Source organism: Sesamum indicum, linkage group LG3 (genome assembly GCF_026168435.1).
Source record: "Sesamum indicum cultivar Baizhima isolate 11 linkage group LG3, ASM2616843v1, whole genome shotgun sequence".
NCBI classification, from domain to species: Eukaryota; Viridiplantae; Streptophyta; class Magnoliopsida; order Lamiales; family Pedaliaceae; genus Sesamum; species Sesamum indicum.
The window spans coordinates 323,850-341,606 of record NC_142659.1 but is presented as its reverse complement, the minus strand read 5'-3'; the positions used below and the strand labels follow the sequence as shown (position 1 = coordinate 341,606).

General features: G+C 34.1%; 2 protein-coding genes across 5 annotated transcripts; both read left to right on the top strand.

Annotated features, from left to right (window-relative positions):
- Positions 1-1,550: 1,550 nt before the first annotated feature.
- LOC105156834 (galactokinase) lies at positions 1,551-6,256 on the top strand. 2 transcript variants are annotated; one of them, XM_011073068.3, is made up of 13 exons: positions 1,559-1,825; positions 1,941-2,119; positions 2,693-2,739; positions 2,929-3,023; positions 3,139-3,221; positions 3,418-3,486; positions 3,610-3,795; positions 3,969-4,103; positions 4,333-4,467; positions 4,732-4,802; positions 5,076-5,153; positions 5,732-5,873; positions 5,954-6,256. In XM_011073068.3, the coding sequence occupies exons 1-13, from the start codon at positions 1,663-1,665 to the stop codon at positions 6,062-6,064; spliced, it is 1,494 nt and encodes a 497-aa protein (XP_011071370.1). In that variant the 5' UTR covers positions 1,559-1,662; the 3' UTR covers positions 6,065-6,256. The 2 variants fall into 2 exon arrangements, 1 of the variants encoding a protein (XP_011071370.1); XR_016064360.1 differs by lacking the exons at positions 5,732-5,873; positions 5,954-6,256 and having other exon boundaries at positions 1,551-1,825; positions 4,333-4,587; positions 5,076-5,147.
- A 996-nt stretch (positions 6,257-7,252) lies between these two features.
- LOC105156833 (uncharacterized) lies at positions 7,253-10,360 on the top strand. Of its 3 annotated transcripts, none has more exons than XM_011073066.3 (4): positions 7,253-7,842; positions 8,392-8,943; positions 9,639-9,798; positions 9,880-10,360. In XM_011073066.3, exons 2-4 carry the CDS (start codon positions 8,454-8,456, stop codon positions 9,938-9,940), a joined length of 711 nt encoding a protein of 236 aa, XP_011071368.1. In that variant the 5' UTR covers positions 7,253-7,842; positions 8,392-8,453; the 3' UTR covers positions 9,941-10,360. The 3 variants fall into 3 exon arrangements, with proteins under 3 accessions (XP_011071368.1, XP_011071367.1, XP_011071369.1); XM_011073065.3 differs by having other exon boundaries at positions 7,255-7,842; positions 8,415-8,943; XM_011073067.3 differs by lacking the exon at positions 7,253-7,842 and adding an exon at positions 7,916-8,162 and having other exon boundaries at positions 8,415-8,943.
- The last annotated feature ends 7,397 nt before the right edge of the window (positions 10,361-17,757 follow it).

Genomic DNA, 17,757 nt, shown 5'->3' with positions numbered 1-17,757 from the left:
AACCATTTATAATTTTTATATTGAGTATAGTATTTATATAAACTCCATAAATTTATAATTTTTATATTTTGTACACAATTAATAAAAAAATTATATAATTTTTGCATGTATTGTTATATACATTGATTTTTTTTAAAAATAAATTATTAATATAAATTTAAATATTACATCGAACATATATATACTGTAAACTATGCAAACCTATAACATAATTAATATATAATATTCTATATTTTTAAGTAATGATATGATATATTTTTATTATGTGGACATGTAATTGAATAAAAATTTATAAGTTATATAACATATTTTTCTATAATATTATATGCATTATAGATTAACACATATTTACATGTATTTTTCAACATAATTTATTTACTTTGTAAAATATATTAGCATATATTGAGCTTATAAATATTTTTTGTGTTCCATAATTTATAAAAAATTATAATTTATAAATGTTATTTTTAAAATAAAATATGAGTAAAATTTTAAATTACTAAAAATAGTTTGAGAGAGATATTTTAACAAAATATATTTTAAAAATCAGAATAAAAAAATATAGGGGTAAGTGAGAAGAGCATTTTTGTTTTATCGAAGCCAAATTATTTTGTGATGGATGTTTTTGTTACCTTTCATACTTTAAGAGTGTAAATGAGACAAAAGATATAAATTAAGGATGCAAAGGGTATTTAACCCAAAATATTATAATAACTATAAATAATTTTTGAATCAAGATTGGTAGTGCTGTTATCTCGAAAAGGTTGTTAGGTTTAAGGTTGATGGAGTCCGTGATGCTGAAATTCTTATACTTTTATTAGTACAAAGACATATGGAAGTGCTACTCTTGCAAAAATATAAAAGACAAGCTTGTCTCAAACTCATGTCTCTCTATATTTTGTTAGTAAAGATGGAATATGAAAAATATTGATTGATGTGAATCATATCATATATTGTTACACAAATTTTAGGGTAACTATATCATTCTTTTTTAGGTTTGATATAATTATATTTAAAATTGACGTGGTTTGAAAAATTACATTTGATATTCTTAACATATGTTTCAGTCTAATAAATAGATTTTTCAACTAGTTATAATTTACAAAATTTTCTGATATTAGCAAAAAAGTATAATAAAACTTATATCTTATCCCAATTGACTTATTACGGGTGAAATAATTTTTTTTTGACCAAACTATTCTTATAAGAGTGTAGATATATCTCCAGATATACATTAACGTATGAAAATGTAATTTTTTCAAATTATAAAAAAATTACAAATAACTACACTAAAGTTCGGCGGAGGACGGAATAATTTTAACATTAATGTAGATAATTTATAGGATTTAATATATATATATATATATATATATGCATTTGGTTGAATTCATATGAAAATAATGTATATGTCCCAGAATTGATGATGATGGTTTGTCATCCTATCCAGAATCTTTTTCTTTTTTCCTCCAACCCAACTAAGAAAGATTAAATTTTTTGGTGTGGCCCATCCCAACCAACCCGCCCCACCTGACTCCTACATTTACTCAGCTCTAACCTCTCTTACTGCTCCATATATACAACACTATCACTCTCTTCTTTCCTCTGTTTCACATTCAAGTTGAAAACAGAAGGACCCGGATAAATTATTCAGTTGCAGAATCCATGGCGAGGCATGAGGAACTGCCGGTGCCCGTTTTCAAGTCTCTTGAACCCGTTTATGGAACCGGGTCACACCTTGAAGAAGCCGAGCTCCGATTTAGCAAACTGAAATCCAAGTTCAATGAATTCTTTGGTCACCCCCCTGATATCTATGCACGATCTCCAGGTATTCTATGCGTACAAGAAACTGCTTTTTTATCCGTAATCTTGTCGGTTGACTTTGAAACTGGATTTTTTGTTTGAATTGTGATTGTTTTTATTCTTGTTTTAATTCTGTGTAGGGAGGGTGAATTTGATTGGAGAGCACATCGACTATGAAGGTTACTCAGTGTTGCCGATGGCGATCAGGCAAGATACGATTGTGGCAATACGGAAAGTGGAGGGGGAGAAGGTGCTTCGGATCGCGAATGTCAACAGTGAGAAGTATACTATGTGTACTTATCCTGCAGATCCTGATCAGGTATTACGGTGATACTTAGTTTGGTTGATTAGGTATATGAGTGCATGATCTCAAATGAAGAATGGTGACAGTAATCAAGAATGTGTGTGTGAATATGTATGTGTGTAAAATTCTTTATATATATCTCTGCATCTGTGTGTGTGTTTTGGGCGGGTGGTTGTATTATGTGATTGTGAATGTGTATAGTAAAACTTATTCTTGTACCATCTAGTTTATGGCTAGATATTGGACTCTGCTACAGAATTTCCATCAGTTGAAATGAAAGATCTTTTCATGAAATTTGGATTTGTATCCATGGTCATGCAGAAAAGATGTGTTCTTTAAACGTAATGCATGTAATTAAGGCAATCTAATGAATTTAATTACCTTTAATAATGTCGAACCCAATCAGTAGAATCATGTCTTTGTTAAAACTGTTGAAGCTTCAAACTTGCATGTGCCAAATTGGGGATCGGAGAATGATATCTATGTTCTATTGTAAATAGAAGTTGGACAAGGGGTCACTTGATGTATTGATGTTTCATTTTCTTGTTGCAATATAGCTCGTTGAACGAGGCCCATTTTGTTTTTCAGGAAATTGACTTGAAGAATCACAAATGGGGTCACTATTTTATTTGTGGGTAAGATGCCTTTTTTGGTTTCTTGAATTTCCTTTTGAGCAGATTTTGATATGTGTATGTAGGTGGTTGATTTAATCGATTCTGTTAGGACAGTTCTGAGAGGTTTATGATGGAATATGTTACTACAAAGATCATTTACAAATTATAACTTGTGATATCCTAAAATAAAATCCTCTGATTTTGTTTCAGGTACAAAGGTTTTTATGAGTATGCCAAATCAAATGGGAGAAATGTAGATAGAACGGTTGGGCTCCAGGTGGTTGTTGATGGGATTGTTCCAACTGGTATTTTCACCCAAGTCTATGAATGTTTAGATCTAAGCTAAGCAGTAAACGAAGACGAGTGTATTGATTAATGCTATTGCCTTATTTTTCAGTTGTATTCTTTTTTCTTATGTAGGATCTGGTTTATCGAGCTCTGCTGCATTTGTTTGCTCTTCTACAATTGCTATAATGGCTGTAATGGGAGAAAACTATCCAAAGGTGTTCCCGTATTTCTCAGTTTTTTTGATCATTCTGCTACTAGTGAACCCAAGTCATTGCATTTACATGAACATTTTACACATTGGCTTTTATGCTTTTTGGTTCTGTTAGCCGAGGAGTATGAATAGATATCAATCCGTAATTTTTGTTTCTATCTTTAAACTCTGTTTTTGTTTTTCAAAATTTCATTTTCCAGAAAGACCTTGCTCAACTTACTTGTGAGTGTGAAAGACACATCGGAACTCAATCTGGTGGAATGGACCAGGTAATTTTTGTACTCCAGTTTCTGTTTTATTGCTTCCATGATGATTACTCAATATTTCCTCATGAAGTAGAAGTTCTCTCTATTACCCGTTACTTACCTGAAATTTTATTGCTTGATCGACAGGCAATATCAGTCATGGCTCGATCTGGCTTCGCAGCACTAATTGATTTCAACCCTATTCGCGCTACTGAGGTGCAGCTCCCTGCTGGTGGGACATTTGTTATAGCACACTCACTGGCTGAATCTCAGAAGGCAGTTACTGCCGCAACTAATTACAACAACAGGGTTGTTGAATGCCGTTTAGCTGCTGTGCGTTTTTCTATCACTATGTTTCCCAATATGTTGCATTTATTTTATATGCATTTGTACAATTTGTCTTGACTTTGATTTTTCTAACATATTAAATGAAAGATTGCATGATTTCCTTTTTCCTCGTTTTTCCTCCTATCTCTGCAATTAAATAATTATTAGGCCATTTGCAGATTGTATTAGGCATAAAGCTTGGTTTAAAAGCTGAAAAGGCGATAACCGAGGTCAAGACGCTTTCCGATGTTGAAGCTCTGTGTGTATCATTTGCTGGCACACGTGGATCTTCTGACCCAGGTCTTGCTGTCAAGGTATGCATGTCTATCTTTGAAAAGTTCTGTAAGACAATATTGTTGCAAGATTCATATATTTCTGCTTATTACATTTTAATAATACTTGCGCATTGTCGACACCACTGGGCCGTTATTGCATAGCACCTTACGTTGTAACAGCCTTAACTTAAATTTGCTAGTTTCTTTCTTGCGGATACTGTGGGACTTTTCTAAGCATCAGGTCTAATGGTTGGTCACATATCTACAGGAATTCTTGAAAGAAGAACCTTACAGCAGTGAAGAAATCGAGCAAATCATCAACGAAAAGCTGCCAACTGTCTTTGCCAATTCCCCTTCTTCCTTGGATGTGCTGAGAGCTGCCAAGCATTTTAAGTTACACCAGGTGAATTTGCAATTTCTATTTAGTTTTACGATAAGATTCTTCTCGACATTTCTGCAACCTTCTTGTCAGCTTATTAGAATTCCAAGAGGGATAAAGGCATCATGGAAATATAATTACTGAGTAAGATCCTGTTGGGAAACTTCTGAAATTGCTTGTTTTTCGATCTTGTATTATATTTGCTCTCGTACTGTTTTGGATGAAGCGAACAACATTTTGATGACCTTTTAAAGAAGGTATTTAATGTTATATTGAAACGATTTTCAGAGAGCTGCTCATGTCTACTCAGAAGCCAAACGTGTCTATGCTTTCAAAGATACTGTGTCATCAAAGTCAAGGTGAGTTGACACAAGTTCTCTACAAATTAAAATACTAATGAATATTGAACTGGTGCTTGCCTAAGTCTATCCTTCTACTTTTCTTACATCAAAATTCAGAAACTGTTTTTGTTTCAGGTTATGTTATTACAATTCCATTTACTGTGCTTGTGTAGTTATAGTCGTGAAGCACTAATTTTTTCTGGAATCTGAGTGCTTATATTGAAGTTTGAAATAAGTCCCGACTTTTTCTAAAACTCTTGAAATTGTTGAGTTGTGGATTTCTTATCGCAGTGAAGAAGACATGCTGAAGAAGCTTGGTGCCCTCATGAATGATAGCCACTATAGCTGCAGCGTGTTGTATGAGTGCAGGTAAAAGTCCATCCTCATTTCTGAAGTAAAAGTAGGAACTATTACAAAGACACCTTATGAATTTAAGCATACTACAAATCAACCCCTCAAGTTTTTAGAAATTATACTTGCACCAATAAGGTCATATTGTACTTTGCAGATACACTCTACTATTCAGTCTTCAAGGGTATTTGTAACTTAAAAACATGACTCCAGGGAGTACAAGTATAATATTCAGTAGTATTATATGCCTAAATCACAATAGGTGCTGGTGTAATTATCCTGTAGAAGTATGGTGATTTGTTGATGAATTGAAATTTTGTTGCAAATCCTATTGCATTTTACATTACATTTAACAAATGTATGTAGTGTATACAAAAATTACGTCATCTACTTATTTAAGAAAAAATGTTATATATGTGACGTGTATTTGATAAATATAATACAAGATGTAGTATGGAGTTGTAATAGAAAATCCAATCTAGTTTAAGTTGCGTTTTCCTATGTATGGCAATTGTTAAGGTTATGTTCTATCATAGCAATGTCGTGTTTCCGATTCTTGTTATTTACTTATCCCTCATATGACCTCCGATAATCAGCTGCCCTGAATTGGAAGAGCTCGTCAAGATTTGTCGTGACAATAGTGCCCTTGGTGCAAGGCTTACCGGAGCTGGATGGGGTGGTTGTGCCGTTGCTCTGGTGAAGGAGAGTATCGTCCCACAATTTATCCTTAAGTTGAAGGTTAGCATTTGCTGTGTCTTTCTTGACCTGACGACCATGAGCATGTCTGTGACATCAATTTCGTCGTGCTATATTTTCAGGAGCAATACTATAAATCGAGAATCGACAAAGGTGTGATCAAGAAAAACGATGTTGACCTATACATTTTTGCATCTAAGCCGTCGAGTGGTGCTGCCATCGTGGAGGTTTAGCTTGTCGCTCCACCAGATGAACGTCTTATGTTGGGTAGAAAAGATTTGTTACTAGGTTGCTCTCAGAGGATTATTCTCATTTTCCTATCAAAAATAAAAATTTGCTTTCTGCCCTTTTTCCGGAAACAAACAGATATTCGCTGTGGTGCAACGTTAATGAGATCAAATTGCAAATGCACGCATGATTTCATATTTTCCTTGCGAGACTCCTTTGAGCAAGTTATATGTAAGGGAATTTCACATATGCTTAATGAACCGGAGTTCATGAAGTGGCACAGCCTTCATATACTAGGAAATCGTTTGACAGATTGTGAATAAAAAGAAAGAACACACACAAAATAAACATAAAGCAACGATGATTTTTACGTGGTCTAAAGAATTCTTCTATCAAAATTAGTGTTGTTTGTCGCGTGTGTGTGTTGTTGGGGTGGAGAGAAGTCCATATTGTTAGCATTAATTGGAAGAATAGGAAAGGCCCATTACACATGACTCATAGATGTATAAAATAATTGCAAGAAATGGGCCCAAACATCTTCCCACCTACACAACATGAATTGCTATTTGCCCCTATGATCACTTTAAAATCTTCAAAAATATCGTGTCTCAACACTTTGTCTTAAGTTCTAAGAATGTAAGAACGCTGTCACATGCTTCACTAATTATTAATTTTAAAGTGTTCATATGGCTTTATTGAGAGATGGAACGTACCAATACTGAATATCAAGTAATCAACGGGTTCGTATAGATTATTGGAAAATTTATTATAATTATAAATATTTTTTTGTTATATAAAAAATTATAAATAGTTTTTTTGATTTTATAAATACCTTAATAAATACCTCTTTGACAACTCACTGTATGGAGGTATTTATCATAATATTTGTAATTTTTTAAATAATAAGAAGATATTTGTAATTAAGATAAATTTTAAAAGAGCTATTTGTAATATACCCTAAATTATTATCCAACTAAATTTTCTTGTATAACTCGAGTTTGGACATATTGAGTGGAGATAGGTTGGCGCCTATAACCTTGCTATTATAGTGCTTGTTGTACATATTATTTTTCTATTAATAAAATTTATGTTATACCAAAAGAAAAGTTGTACAGAAATTATGACTCAGAAAAAGGGAAAAAAAAAAAAAAAAGAAAATCTCTCACAGGAGTTAGAGAGGCTGTCGGTGGAGATACTGATCTGCAAACGAAGGCAAAGGAAGAAAAATGAAAAGTTGAGGGGACAAAATCTCAGTTTGAGTTCCCATAGCTCATAGGCTGTCACTTTCAAATTCAAATCTACATTTGATAAATAAGAAATGATAGATGCAATGTGTAGCAATAATTCCATCGAATAAACAATTGCTCAACTTCATAAAACCTCCACTTTCCCGGTTGTTACCTCAGGCCCAAATCCTCGTGCGCTTATCTCCATTTGTCTCTCTCTCTTTACTCTCTCTCCCACACAACACACACTATTCAAACATTTTTCGGTGTCCCTTTATATATGAATGCAGTTGGTGGTGGTAACCCTCAAGATAGTGATAGAAGCGGAGGAAAATTGAGTCTTGAAGAGCCCACTTAAATCTTTTTCTGTCATATAGTTCAATAGCGTCAGTGGTAACTAGTGAAACAGAGGGAGAGAAGCCAAGAAAGACTGGAGAGAGAGAGAGAGAGAAGAAAAATTGGATCTTGATTGTGTACTTGGGTTTTCGTTTCATATTTCTCAGTGCCATTTGATGATATTGCCTTCGTTGGATCTGGGCATTCTTGATTTTCCCAAGGTAATTCCTTTTTCTGTATATAGTAGTAATGTATATTTATAAAAGCATTTGACGAATGCTGCTTGCTAATGGCTTCCTTTTCTGAACCTACCCCCCAAAAAACAAAAGGGAAAGAAAAGAAAACACTTTGTTTTTTTTATTATATATATAGCTGGCCTCCATGATTTTGCTTATGTTTCCTCTGCCAATATACGTGGTTCACAACTATATTTTGTTCTCTTTTTCCATACCAATAATTGATTTTGTATTCTGTTTTTTGTTCCTTTCTTTGCCCACAATCAATCATTTGAGGAATCCCATTCATTGTCTTCAATTCCAGTGTAATATACTCTTACTGATTTTCTGATTGTTCTGTACTTCCAATTTTACCGTGACTCTATATTTATTTACTGTTTGAGCGAAACAGTTGTGGTTCTAGAATTACTGATCATCTCTTTTTTGCTTGAATTCTTGTCTAATGTATACAGGTTTCTGTTAGAAAATCTTTGTTTTCTTGAAAAAATTACTTCTGGGCCACTAATTTAAATTGCGTTTTGGGTTAATCTTCAGAGGTTAATTTGAATTCTTGACAGTGAACTTGAGAAGAAAGGAGCTAATTTGATCGTATTCTGATGAAAGAAAGGGACATTGTCATTGACATTAAGAGCTGTGTGGATAGGACCAAGAAAGCTGGAGATCCTGAGTTTTCAGATGTTGAGGTTGGAAATTTACCTTCCTTCACGGTCTGTGGTATGCCTACGAGCGCAGATGAGTTAGCCGACTGCGAAAATTCAGTGAGCCCATCGAGCAATGTGAAAATTCTGGGTGGAATTTCTCCAGATTCAGGGAAGAAAACTAAGAAGGAAAAGCGGTTCTCGATGAGTGCTAAAAAGCCACCTAAGCCCCCACGCCCTCCGAGGCGATTGTCGCTGGACGCAGCTGATCAAAAGTTGATCAAAGAGATTTCTGAACTTGCCAGGATCAAGCGTGCCCGGATTGAGCGAATGAAGGTGTTGAAGAGAATGAAAGCGGCAAAGGTGTCGTCGGCTTCGGCATCATCAAGTGGCAACTTGATAGCTATGCTCTTCACCATTCTATTTTGCATTGTGATCATTTTTCAAGGTAATGCTCCATTGCTGATTGCGGATTTTATGAAATTTGCAGTTACTGATTCGAGATTTGATGCTCCATGGGTTCTAGCTCTTACTTTCTCAAGGGATCTATCGAGCTATTTATGCATTCACTTGGTTTCTTGCTTTTGAATTACTAGAACACGATCAATTCATTGGTTTGGAGATCTATGTTAGCTATGGATTGCTCCATAGCTTGGGTTGTTATCGAGAAAAATGCCATAATCATTTTTTTAACCAAGTTGGTTTTCAGCTCCATCAATCAGACTCGAGGGACATTGATTTAACCATGATTTCATCTGTTATTATGCTGAGTTCTGATGGCAGTTTTTGAAAAATATACGAATTCCTATCTCATGGCTGAAGGTATCCAAAATCAATTATAGTTTTCAGTTTAAATGAGGAGACACGATTATTTTCCTAGCAGTCGTGTTTTTGCTGAAAATTTTCAAGTGGGGTAATAGTTTTGAACAAACCTTCTCTCTGCATTTCCCAAATGTTTATTAACAACGTTCTTGAAGGTCCACATATTCGAATAACTATCACCAGCCTCATCTTTCGATACAAGCTTGCATGTTTGTCTGATCATCTGGATCTGTTTGTCAATCTGATACCTTGATACTGTGAGAGACAACAAATTCCTTGCTCGACTTCTACTGCAGTTTTTTGACCAAGGTATATCATTAGGTTGCCACCCTTTGGGAATTTTGCCAAGGAACAGCTCGAGCATTGGCATTCTTGGTTCGACAAAGTCAAATGGAGCAACAGAAGGCAATATTGTAATCATTCACGAGCAATGGAACATATCCGCCAGTAGTGTGCCATTATCTGGTGTCGAGTCCCCTAGGTATGTTCTTCTGATTTCGTAGTTTCTCCATAAGTAAACATCATATCCGTTAACATAATAAAGCTTTTGCTTCTTTTGCAGCCTAACGGAGCTAATTCCAGGTTCGGTTTACAAGGACGCTGGGGAAAAAGCTACCAATTGATACTGTTTTCCTGTAAACAGTCGTAATGATGGCCGGTCATAATATCTGCTTTAATCCCTGAAGAAATGCTGAAGAATTACAGACTTTAAGGTTGACAATAACACCAAACAGACAAGTCTTCACAGTTTGATTCGAGCCGTTTTATTGCTGGTCACTGTGGATCGATGATCGCGCTTTGATATGGAAACTCAATATAATGCAGACTCATTTGTACAGTAATGAATACTAAAAGGGTATTCCAAATAAACGTGAGAACTTTATGCTGTCTTAGCTATAACAATGTCAAGCTGCTGACTCTGCAGCTGTTGTGCTCGCTTTGTGATGGTTTCCCTTGTAAAATTCTAGACATGGAGCATAGATGTGGCTTCTCACATTGACTTTGTGTTAATTATATGAAACGTTCTGGTCATTTTGGAGTTAGTTGAAGACTTTGCTACGTGGTTGAGACCACATGCGTATTTTGTGTGTTTAAGTGATCAGATCTGAGCTTTTGGGATGTTAGTGATGTGAACTCGCAAGTTGTCTTTTATGTTTTGGTAATACTTGTGAATGTGGTTAGAGTTGATTACATCCGTCGTTGTTGGAAGTCAGACATTTCAAAATATCATGTTGAACGTTTCATGTATGCATGTTACTGAGATATAGTTATGTCCATAGTTAAATGAATTTCGTCATAGCTGTAATACATTTTAATGATGTTTCAGACATATTTTTACACCAAACAAATATAAATAATTAAAATTAATAAGAAACAAGATTTGTAAAACCTACTTTTGAAATTAATAGTAAATGGTAAATTTAAATTTTCGTCTCTTTAAATTCAATTAATAGTATAGGCTATTTTGTTGCGTAAATTGGGGGAAGAAAGAGGAAAATCATGTGCTTAGATCCAGTAATTAATGCTCAATTATTGAGTTTAAATTAATGGGGTTGGTGATGATTATGAATGGTAGAAAATAGACATTTGTTTTGCGCTTTGAGCGTACTGCAGCGATTGCTTGCTGTATTATTCATGTGTTTGTGGGGTTGAAAACTCTTTTCTTTTTTGAATTTTCACGTGAATAGAGAGAGATGTGGTAAGTTCCACCACCTCCTTGCATCCCATCCCACTTCTGAATTCTGCCAACTTAAGAAGCTTCTCATCTGATCTAACTGTCAGAACACCGCACCCCCAACCAAGTATATATATACAGAGTTTTTTTTTTAATTTTTATTTAGGTTTATACGATTTTAGAAATTCTTGGAATTTTTTTCTAAAATGTGTTGAGCTTATACAAATATTTTAAATCTTATTTAAAATAATAAAAAGTTATTAAAATATTTGGATAAAATAAGTGGAGCTTGTAATATGTATTTGATGTGTGTGCCTGGGACAACCCTGCCCCTGCCCCTAACCCAGAACATGCAAGCACAGACAACCCAGGTGACCAAGAAGCTCTGAGAAGGCCCAGAACACTCCCTGACTTGGTCCATGGTTACTGCCCAACAAGATATTCGGCCCAAAAGGCCCACACAAGTGGTAGTCCGCTCTCCTATGTGGCACCCAATTGACCTAGCTGTCAGTAGCCACCTCGAACCATATAAGCAAGGAGGGACTCCCTAGTGGCTAGGACTCCTTGTAAGCGATGGGTCTCCCAAACTGAAGAAGACTCTTACTAATGCACATCCAACTGTGGATAAGGATGATTTATCCCTTATTAAACCATCCCAACCAACCTCTGCAAGAGTCTCGGGAGGGGGACAGATCCCCAACAAACGGGGGCACTTCTCTATAAATACAAGTTTGGTCCCTCCAAGCGGGGAACAACTATTTTAGTCTGAAAATTATCTCTTAAGCTCTCTCTATAAGCATATTGTCACAAATTCTTGCACTTTTTATCAACTTTATTCATCATATCTCAATTTTTAATTAAATTTGCTTTTTTTTTTTTACTTTATATCATCTCGAATTCAATACTAACTCGGATGTTGAAGTGCTAACGTAGATTTTGTAGGTCCCCCCTTCAGGATCTGCATACGTGATGGCCCAAGCTTTACACGATAGTCCATCCATTGGACCCATAGTATTTTTGTACGCATCAAGTGGCGCTGTCTGTGGGAACACAGAGTTAAAGATGCGAGTAACAAGAAAACACCTAGCAATGCACTAAGCAAGTAGAAGACCGTGGAGACAGCTGGTAGTGCCGGCCCTGCAGGTCGTGATAGGGGTACCCCTGGCCCTCGCCAGTGGGACGACGGTCCTAGGACCCCACAGGCCTGCTAACCTATTGACTGAGCCTCTGCACCTTAGTACCTCATCGAACACCTCTTCAGGTGAATTACCCTAAGCACTCCTAGGTACCATACAACAGATGATCGCAACAGACATACAAGAGCAAAAGGAGAGACAAGCCCCAGCTCGCGTGGCGACTCTATTTGATGTGGATGTCCTAGAATAGAAAAGTGAGAGGGTACCCCTACCCTTGCACTACCAGTCGCAGGAGGCTAAGGATCCCCTTCGCAAGCTCAACAGGATATCCCTCCTCAGTGGCCCGCACGTCTGGAGTGCCTACAGAGAGGCCTCCAGGACGTCCAGTACTAAATCATGGGAGCGCCCTCGAAGCAGCAATAGGGCACCCCTTCACAAAAGGAGTAATGGCGGACAAACTACCCGTGAACCACAAAGAGCAGCTTTCGCATTTTGAGAATGCGACACTCTTGCATCGATACAAATGGAATCGAATATTGTGTCTTCATCACTGCTTTCGCTAGGACGGCCCAACAATGATTTAATCAGTTGCTCGTAGGAGCAATTGGGAGCTTCCAGGAGTTTCGATCCTAGTTTCTACACCAGTTCGCTAGTAGCAGAAAACATCGAAAGACTGAACTCAGTCTCTTCTCCATTCAATAGAATAATTGAGTGCCTTTGAAGGAGTACCTGCAAAGATTCAATACGGCGGCCCTGGAGGTGCCCTCAACCACCCAGAAGGTTAAGGCTACTGCCTTCTCCAAAAGACTCTTGGATGGGGACTTCTTCAAGTCCCTAGCTAAGAAGCCGCTTCCAAATTCGATGCCCTCCTGGTTAGAGCTTTGAAGTATATCAACATAGAGGACACTCAAGCCTCCAAAAGAGGGGGGGGGGGTGCGGAGAGAAAATGAAGGAGATGAAGGTGGAGGCCTCTATCAATAAGCCCCAAATGGACTTTCGCCTTTCCAAATTAAAATATTATTTTAAAATATTAAAGGATGAAAATACTGAATTACCTTAAACTACACGATAAAAAATACATATAAGACCAAAAAATAAATAAAACTAAAATAATTAAAGTACAATTTAATTAACAAAAATGATTATAGTCTTTGTTACCTGGTCACCAACTCAAGAGATGAGCAGTTGTTGGTAAAAAATTAAATAATTCTACCTAATCAAGTGTATATGATCGAAAACAGAGAGATATTGAGAGTGTGTGTGGTTTATATCAATTTTAGAACAAATAAAATAAAATAAAAACAACTTGCAACACACATATAAGCTATTTTGTAACGGCTTTTGGAGCAAAAAATATAGCAGTTGAAATATAGCCATTAAAATATAGTTGTTATAATGTCCGCATTTGGAACGGCCTTTGTAATACATGCGGAGAAAAAAAATCGTCCATATTCGCAGGGCCTTTGTAACATCCTTTCCACAGAGATATTCTCACGATTTTTTATACAGTTCTTGTAACGGCCGCTCATTTTTTTTCCATGGGCCGTTACAAATTTGGTTGGCCTTCCCAAGAACCATATAAAACTAGTAACGGACAAAAATCATTATCGATTTTTGTAACGATCTTTCATGTTTATAAAATTATAACTGCTTCTCATACATTTTTTGGAACAACTAGCGTTATAAGAAATATTGGCCGTACCTAATTTCAGAAACCGTTTTGAATTGTAATGGCCAGTTACTTGTAATGACTTTTGGGATAGATTTACTTAGTAACGACTTTTCAATGATTTTGACCGTTACAAATAATTGAAATTGTTATTAGCTCTGTACAACATCATCACAACTCATCCTTACAAATTCGTATTAAAAGTTGTACATGACAAATCCTACATTTTTTTGTATTGACCAAGAAGTTCCAAAAAAGTTAAAATTTGAGAACCAAAATTACAACTTTAAATTATTTGAGGTCCAAAATTGCATTAGTGACTATATTTGAGGATCAAAATTGCATTAATCCCTCTTTTGCAAGGAAAAAAGACTTGTAATAAAGTACGTTAGCACTCCGACAGTCAAGTCAATAAACAATGGTAAAAATAAGAATTAAAACTGTAAAAGCATAATTTAGGATAATAATTCAGTCTGAGAACGCTTCAAATAATAGCGCTTTGTGTGTGTGACTGACTGAAATAACATTACCTTTTACTGAGGGCGTAAGCCCCCCTTTCACAGTCCTTACCTCTTGTCGGCCGAGGGGTCCAATCCCCTAGGGACTTCGTAAGATGGTTGTCAAAAAATAGGCACTAATTGTTTGGGGGACTAGGGAGTATCTCCTAATCATTGATCGTTGGGGGCTTATCCTACAAGCGGATAAATCTACTCGTGGGATAAGCTTCTGGGATCCCCATGATGCAGTTAGAATAGGTCCAACAACCCTTTTAGATCCTTGGGCATTATTTGTGGCAAGGTGTCTATCATCTCTCCAAGTTGTCCGACTGGCATCCAACCATGTGTGCGTGGGAATATCACAGTATCTAGGTGGCCGCCACTCCAACCCCTTTCCTGGGCTTTCTGTTAACTTTCTTAGGCCTTCTCAGGTCTCTTTGCTAACAGATCTTTCCTAGAAATGCGGGCCTGGGTTGCCCTCTTGAGTCGCATGGAATCCTGAAGCCTCCTTGGCCTTTACAAGGTTGGGCTCCTTGTTGGACAGAATGGATAAAAAAAAACATTACGTTTGTAGTATTTTTTCTCTTTTTAGGAAAAAATAAAATATCATACTGAATGAACGAGAAAAATTCAAAAGTTGTTTAACAAAATTGTCCATTTACTCCTTAGAAAGATTTTAAAACAAAATCTAAAATATAAGTAAATTTATTGTTCATAGTCTACAAAGACATTTTGATTAATTGACAAAAATGGATAAATACCTAATAGAGACTAACCGATTGTGCTACTTGTTGAATGGCCATTAAACTCGGGTAAGCATTAATAATTTTAGAGATAGCGAGAAGCATTTGTGATAATGTATATCCAGTTTAAGACAACTGGTTGTAATTTATTTATTGGTTGTGTACATATTTGTAATGAATTGATAATTAACGTTCATTAGCATTTAATAATTTAAATATATTTTACACTTTTAATGTAAACCACCCTCATCAATTACCCCTGAATTAAATAAACTTTCACTTACCCCTCTCTTTGTTATAATTCTCTAAATTAAATAAAAATGGCCAAAATTACCCTTAACTATTAACAATGTAATATATTAACTTTAATTTCCTCTCTAATAAAATATATCGATCAATCAGACTTAAAATTTTCTAAAACTATGATGTTTATAAATAAATACAAAATAATTATTTCAAATTTGAATGGATAAATAATCATATTTTTTTCAACAGGTTTATAAATTCAATAATTTTAAATTAATGAATAAAAATACATTTTTAATATTAAAAATTCACTCATAATGATATTCGTACTCACAGGTAATTTAGTGTAATCTATCCATCCCTAAAATAATTGTTCCAATAGGTATATGTCTGAGTTTGGATCTAATGTAAAAATATTAGGTATAAGTCCGATCACTAACTATTTAAAATAGTTTGGATCTAGTTATTGCCCATCAATTAACAAGTCTAACATGTTGGACCTAAAATTAGGTTAAGGGATTAAATAGAGTTACTATTTTGAAAAAACAATTATCTTACCAACCTTCAAATCACCTCATTTGACATTTGGGCACCAAAATGATAGGCTTGATGGTCACTTGCAATAATTTTGTTATTAAAATTATAAATAATCCGTATAATGTACAAACACAAGCTTATAGATTTATCTATTAATCCAACAGTAATTTATTAACCTCTTAAATCAATAAAATTTGAAATAAAATTAATTAATATATTTTATTATAAAGGGTATCAAAATTAATATTTAATATTATTAACAATCAAGAGTATTTTTATTTAATTTAAAAGATTATAACTAAGAGAGAGGGTAAGTGAAGATTTATTTAATCGATGAGGTTGGCATACTTTAGTTTAGGGGTGCAAACAAACTGAGCTTGACGAGTTCAGGAAAAGTTCAAGTAAGAGAGCTCTCGAGCTCGGCGAGCTTAAGAAATAAAGGCTCGAGCTTGAGCAGCTCGCGAGCTAGAGCTTGATTGACACAAGTCGAGCTCGCGAGCTGCTTGAGCTTAATTAACTGTTTTTCTGAAATATATGAATTTAAAAAATACGGACTATTGTATATGAAGTACATTATTAAAAATTTTAAATATTAAACAGAAAGAAAATATTCACAAGAAGACCAAAAAGAAGTAATACGATGAAATAAAATTGACAGTCATAAAAATATTCGGTCCAATCATTTAATGAGAAGTAACTAAAGTTCCATTTCACTATTTTGTATTTAAACTAACGTCAACAAATTCAGTTCACCTAAATCTCATAACCCCATTATATTAAATACTTACTTACAAAAAAATTATCAAAATGTACTAAATTATTGATTAAGCTTTTCTTTTAAATAATATAAACTAAATACCATATTTTAATATCATTTTTAAGATACGGGCTAATAATTTTTATATATAGTGAATAAATGCATTTTGTTGTAATGCGTTGAAATTGTAACGATAAAATATATGCATTATATTAAATATTTATTTACAAAATTAATAATTATCTAAACGTACTAAATTATTGATTAAACTTAGTTTTAGATAATATAAACCAAAGTACCATATTTTAACATCATCTAAAACTAAAATATGTTATATTGACTAGCAATTCTAATATATGGTGAATTTATAAAATAAATACATTTGTTATACTGGATATTGAAATTATAATGATAAAATTAATATGCATTATATTAAATATTTATTCACAAAAAATTATAAAAATGTATTAAATTGTTGATTAAGCTTCTTTTTGAATAATATAAACTATAATACCATATTTTAATATCATCTAAAACTAAAATATGAGATATGGACTAACAATTCTAATATATAGTGAATAAATGCATTTTTTTTTATAGGATTGAAAATGTAACACATAAAATTTATATGCATTACATTAATATTTATTTACAAAAAAATATCAAAATATACTAAATTGTCTAATAAGCTTGTTTTTAGATAATATAATATAAAATATCATATATTAATATTATCTAAACTAAAATATGAGATATTAATTAATAGTTCTAATTGATAATAAATTTTAAATATTTATTCAAAAAAAAAGTATCAAAACTTACTAAATTGTTGCTTAAGCTTATTTCTAAATAATATAAATAAAAATATTATATTTTATTATTATAAATTAAAATAATTAATATATCTAATATATGATGAATTTTGAATATAAACTTAATATAATATTGAATATGCACTTAATAATATATATATATATATATATATATATATATATATATAATTTAAAAAAAAAGAGAGAGTGAGCTCGTGAGTCGGTTCGTGAGCTGACGAACACAACATATAGTGCTCGAGCTGGAGCCGAGCTTATATACGAGCCGGACTTTAGTTATGATTAGCTGATGGGTACATCGTGTGTAACAGATTGAAGGGTGAAGACAGCTACCCCCTTTCTCCCTATCG

What these genes read in the sequence shown, in the direction of transcription:
- LOC105156834 (XM_011073068.3), top strand. Translation starts at nt 1,663, where the DNA reads ATGGCGAGGCATGAGGAACTGCCGGTGCCCGTTTTCAAGTCTCTTGAA. An exon ending in TATCTATGCACGATCTCCAG is followed by an intron (nt 1,826 to 1,940) that starts GTATTCTATGCG and finishes AATTCTGTGTAG; the next exon opens with GGAGGGTGAATTTGATTGGA. An exon ending in TGATGGGATTGTTCCAACTG is followed by an intron (nt 3,024 to 3,138) that starts GTATTTTCACCC and finishes TTTCTTATGTAG; the next exon opens with GATCTGGTTTATCGAGCTCT.
- LOC105156833 (XM_011073066.3), top strand. Translation starts at nt 8,454, where the DNA reads ATGAAAGAAAGGGACATTGTCATTGACATTAAGAGCTGTGTGGATAGG. An exon ending in CATTGTGATCATTTTTCAAG is followed by an intron (nt 8,944 to 9,638) that starts GTAATGCTCCAT and finishes GTATATCATTAG; the next exon opens with GTTGCCACCCTTTGGGAATT. An exon ending in TCTGGTGTCGAGTCCCCTAG is followed by an intron (nt 9,799 to 9,879) that starts GTATGTTCTTCT and finishes CTTCTTTTGCAG; the next exon opens with CCTAACGGAGCTAATTCCAG.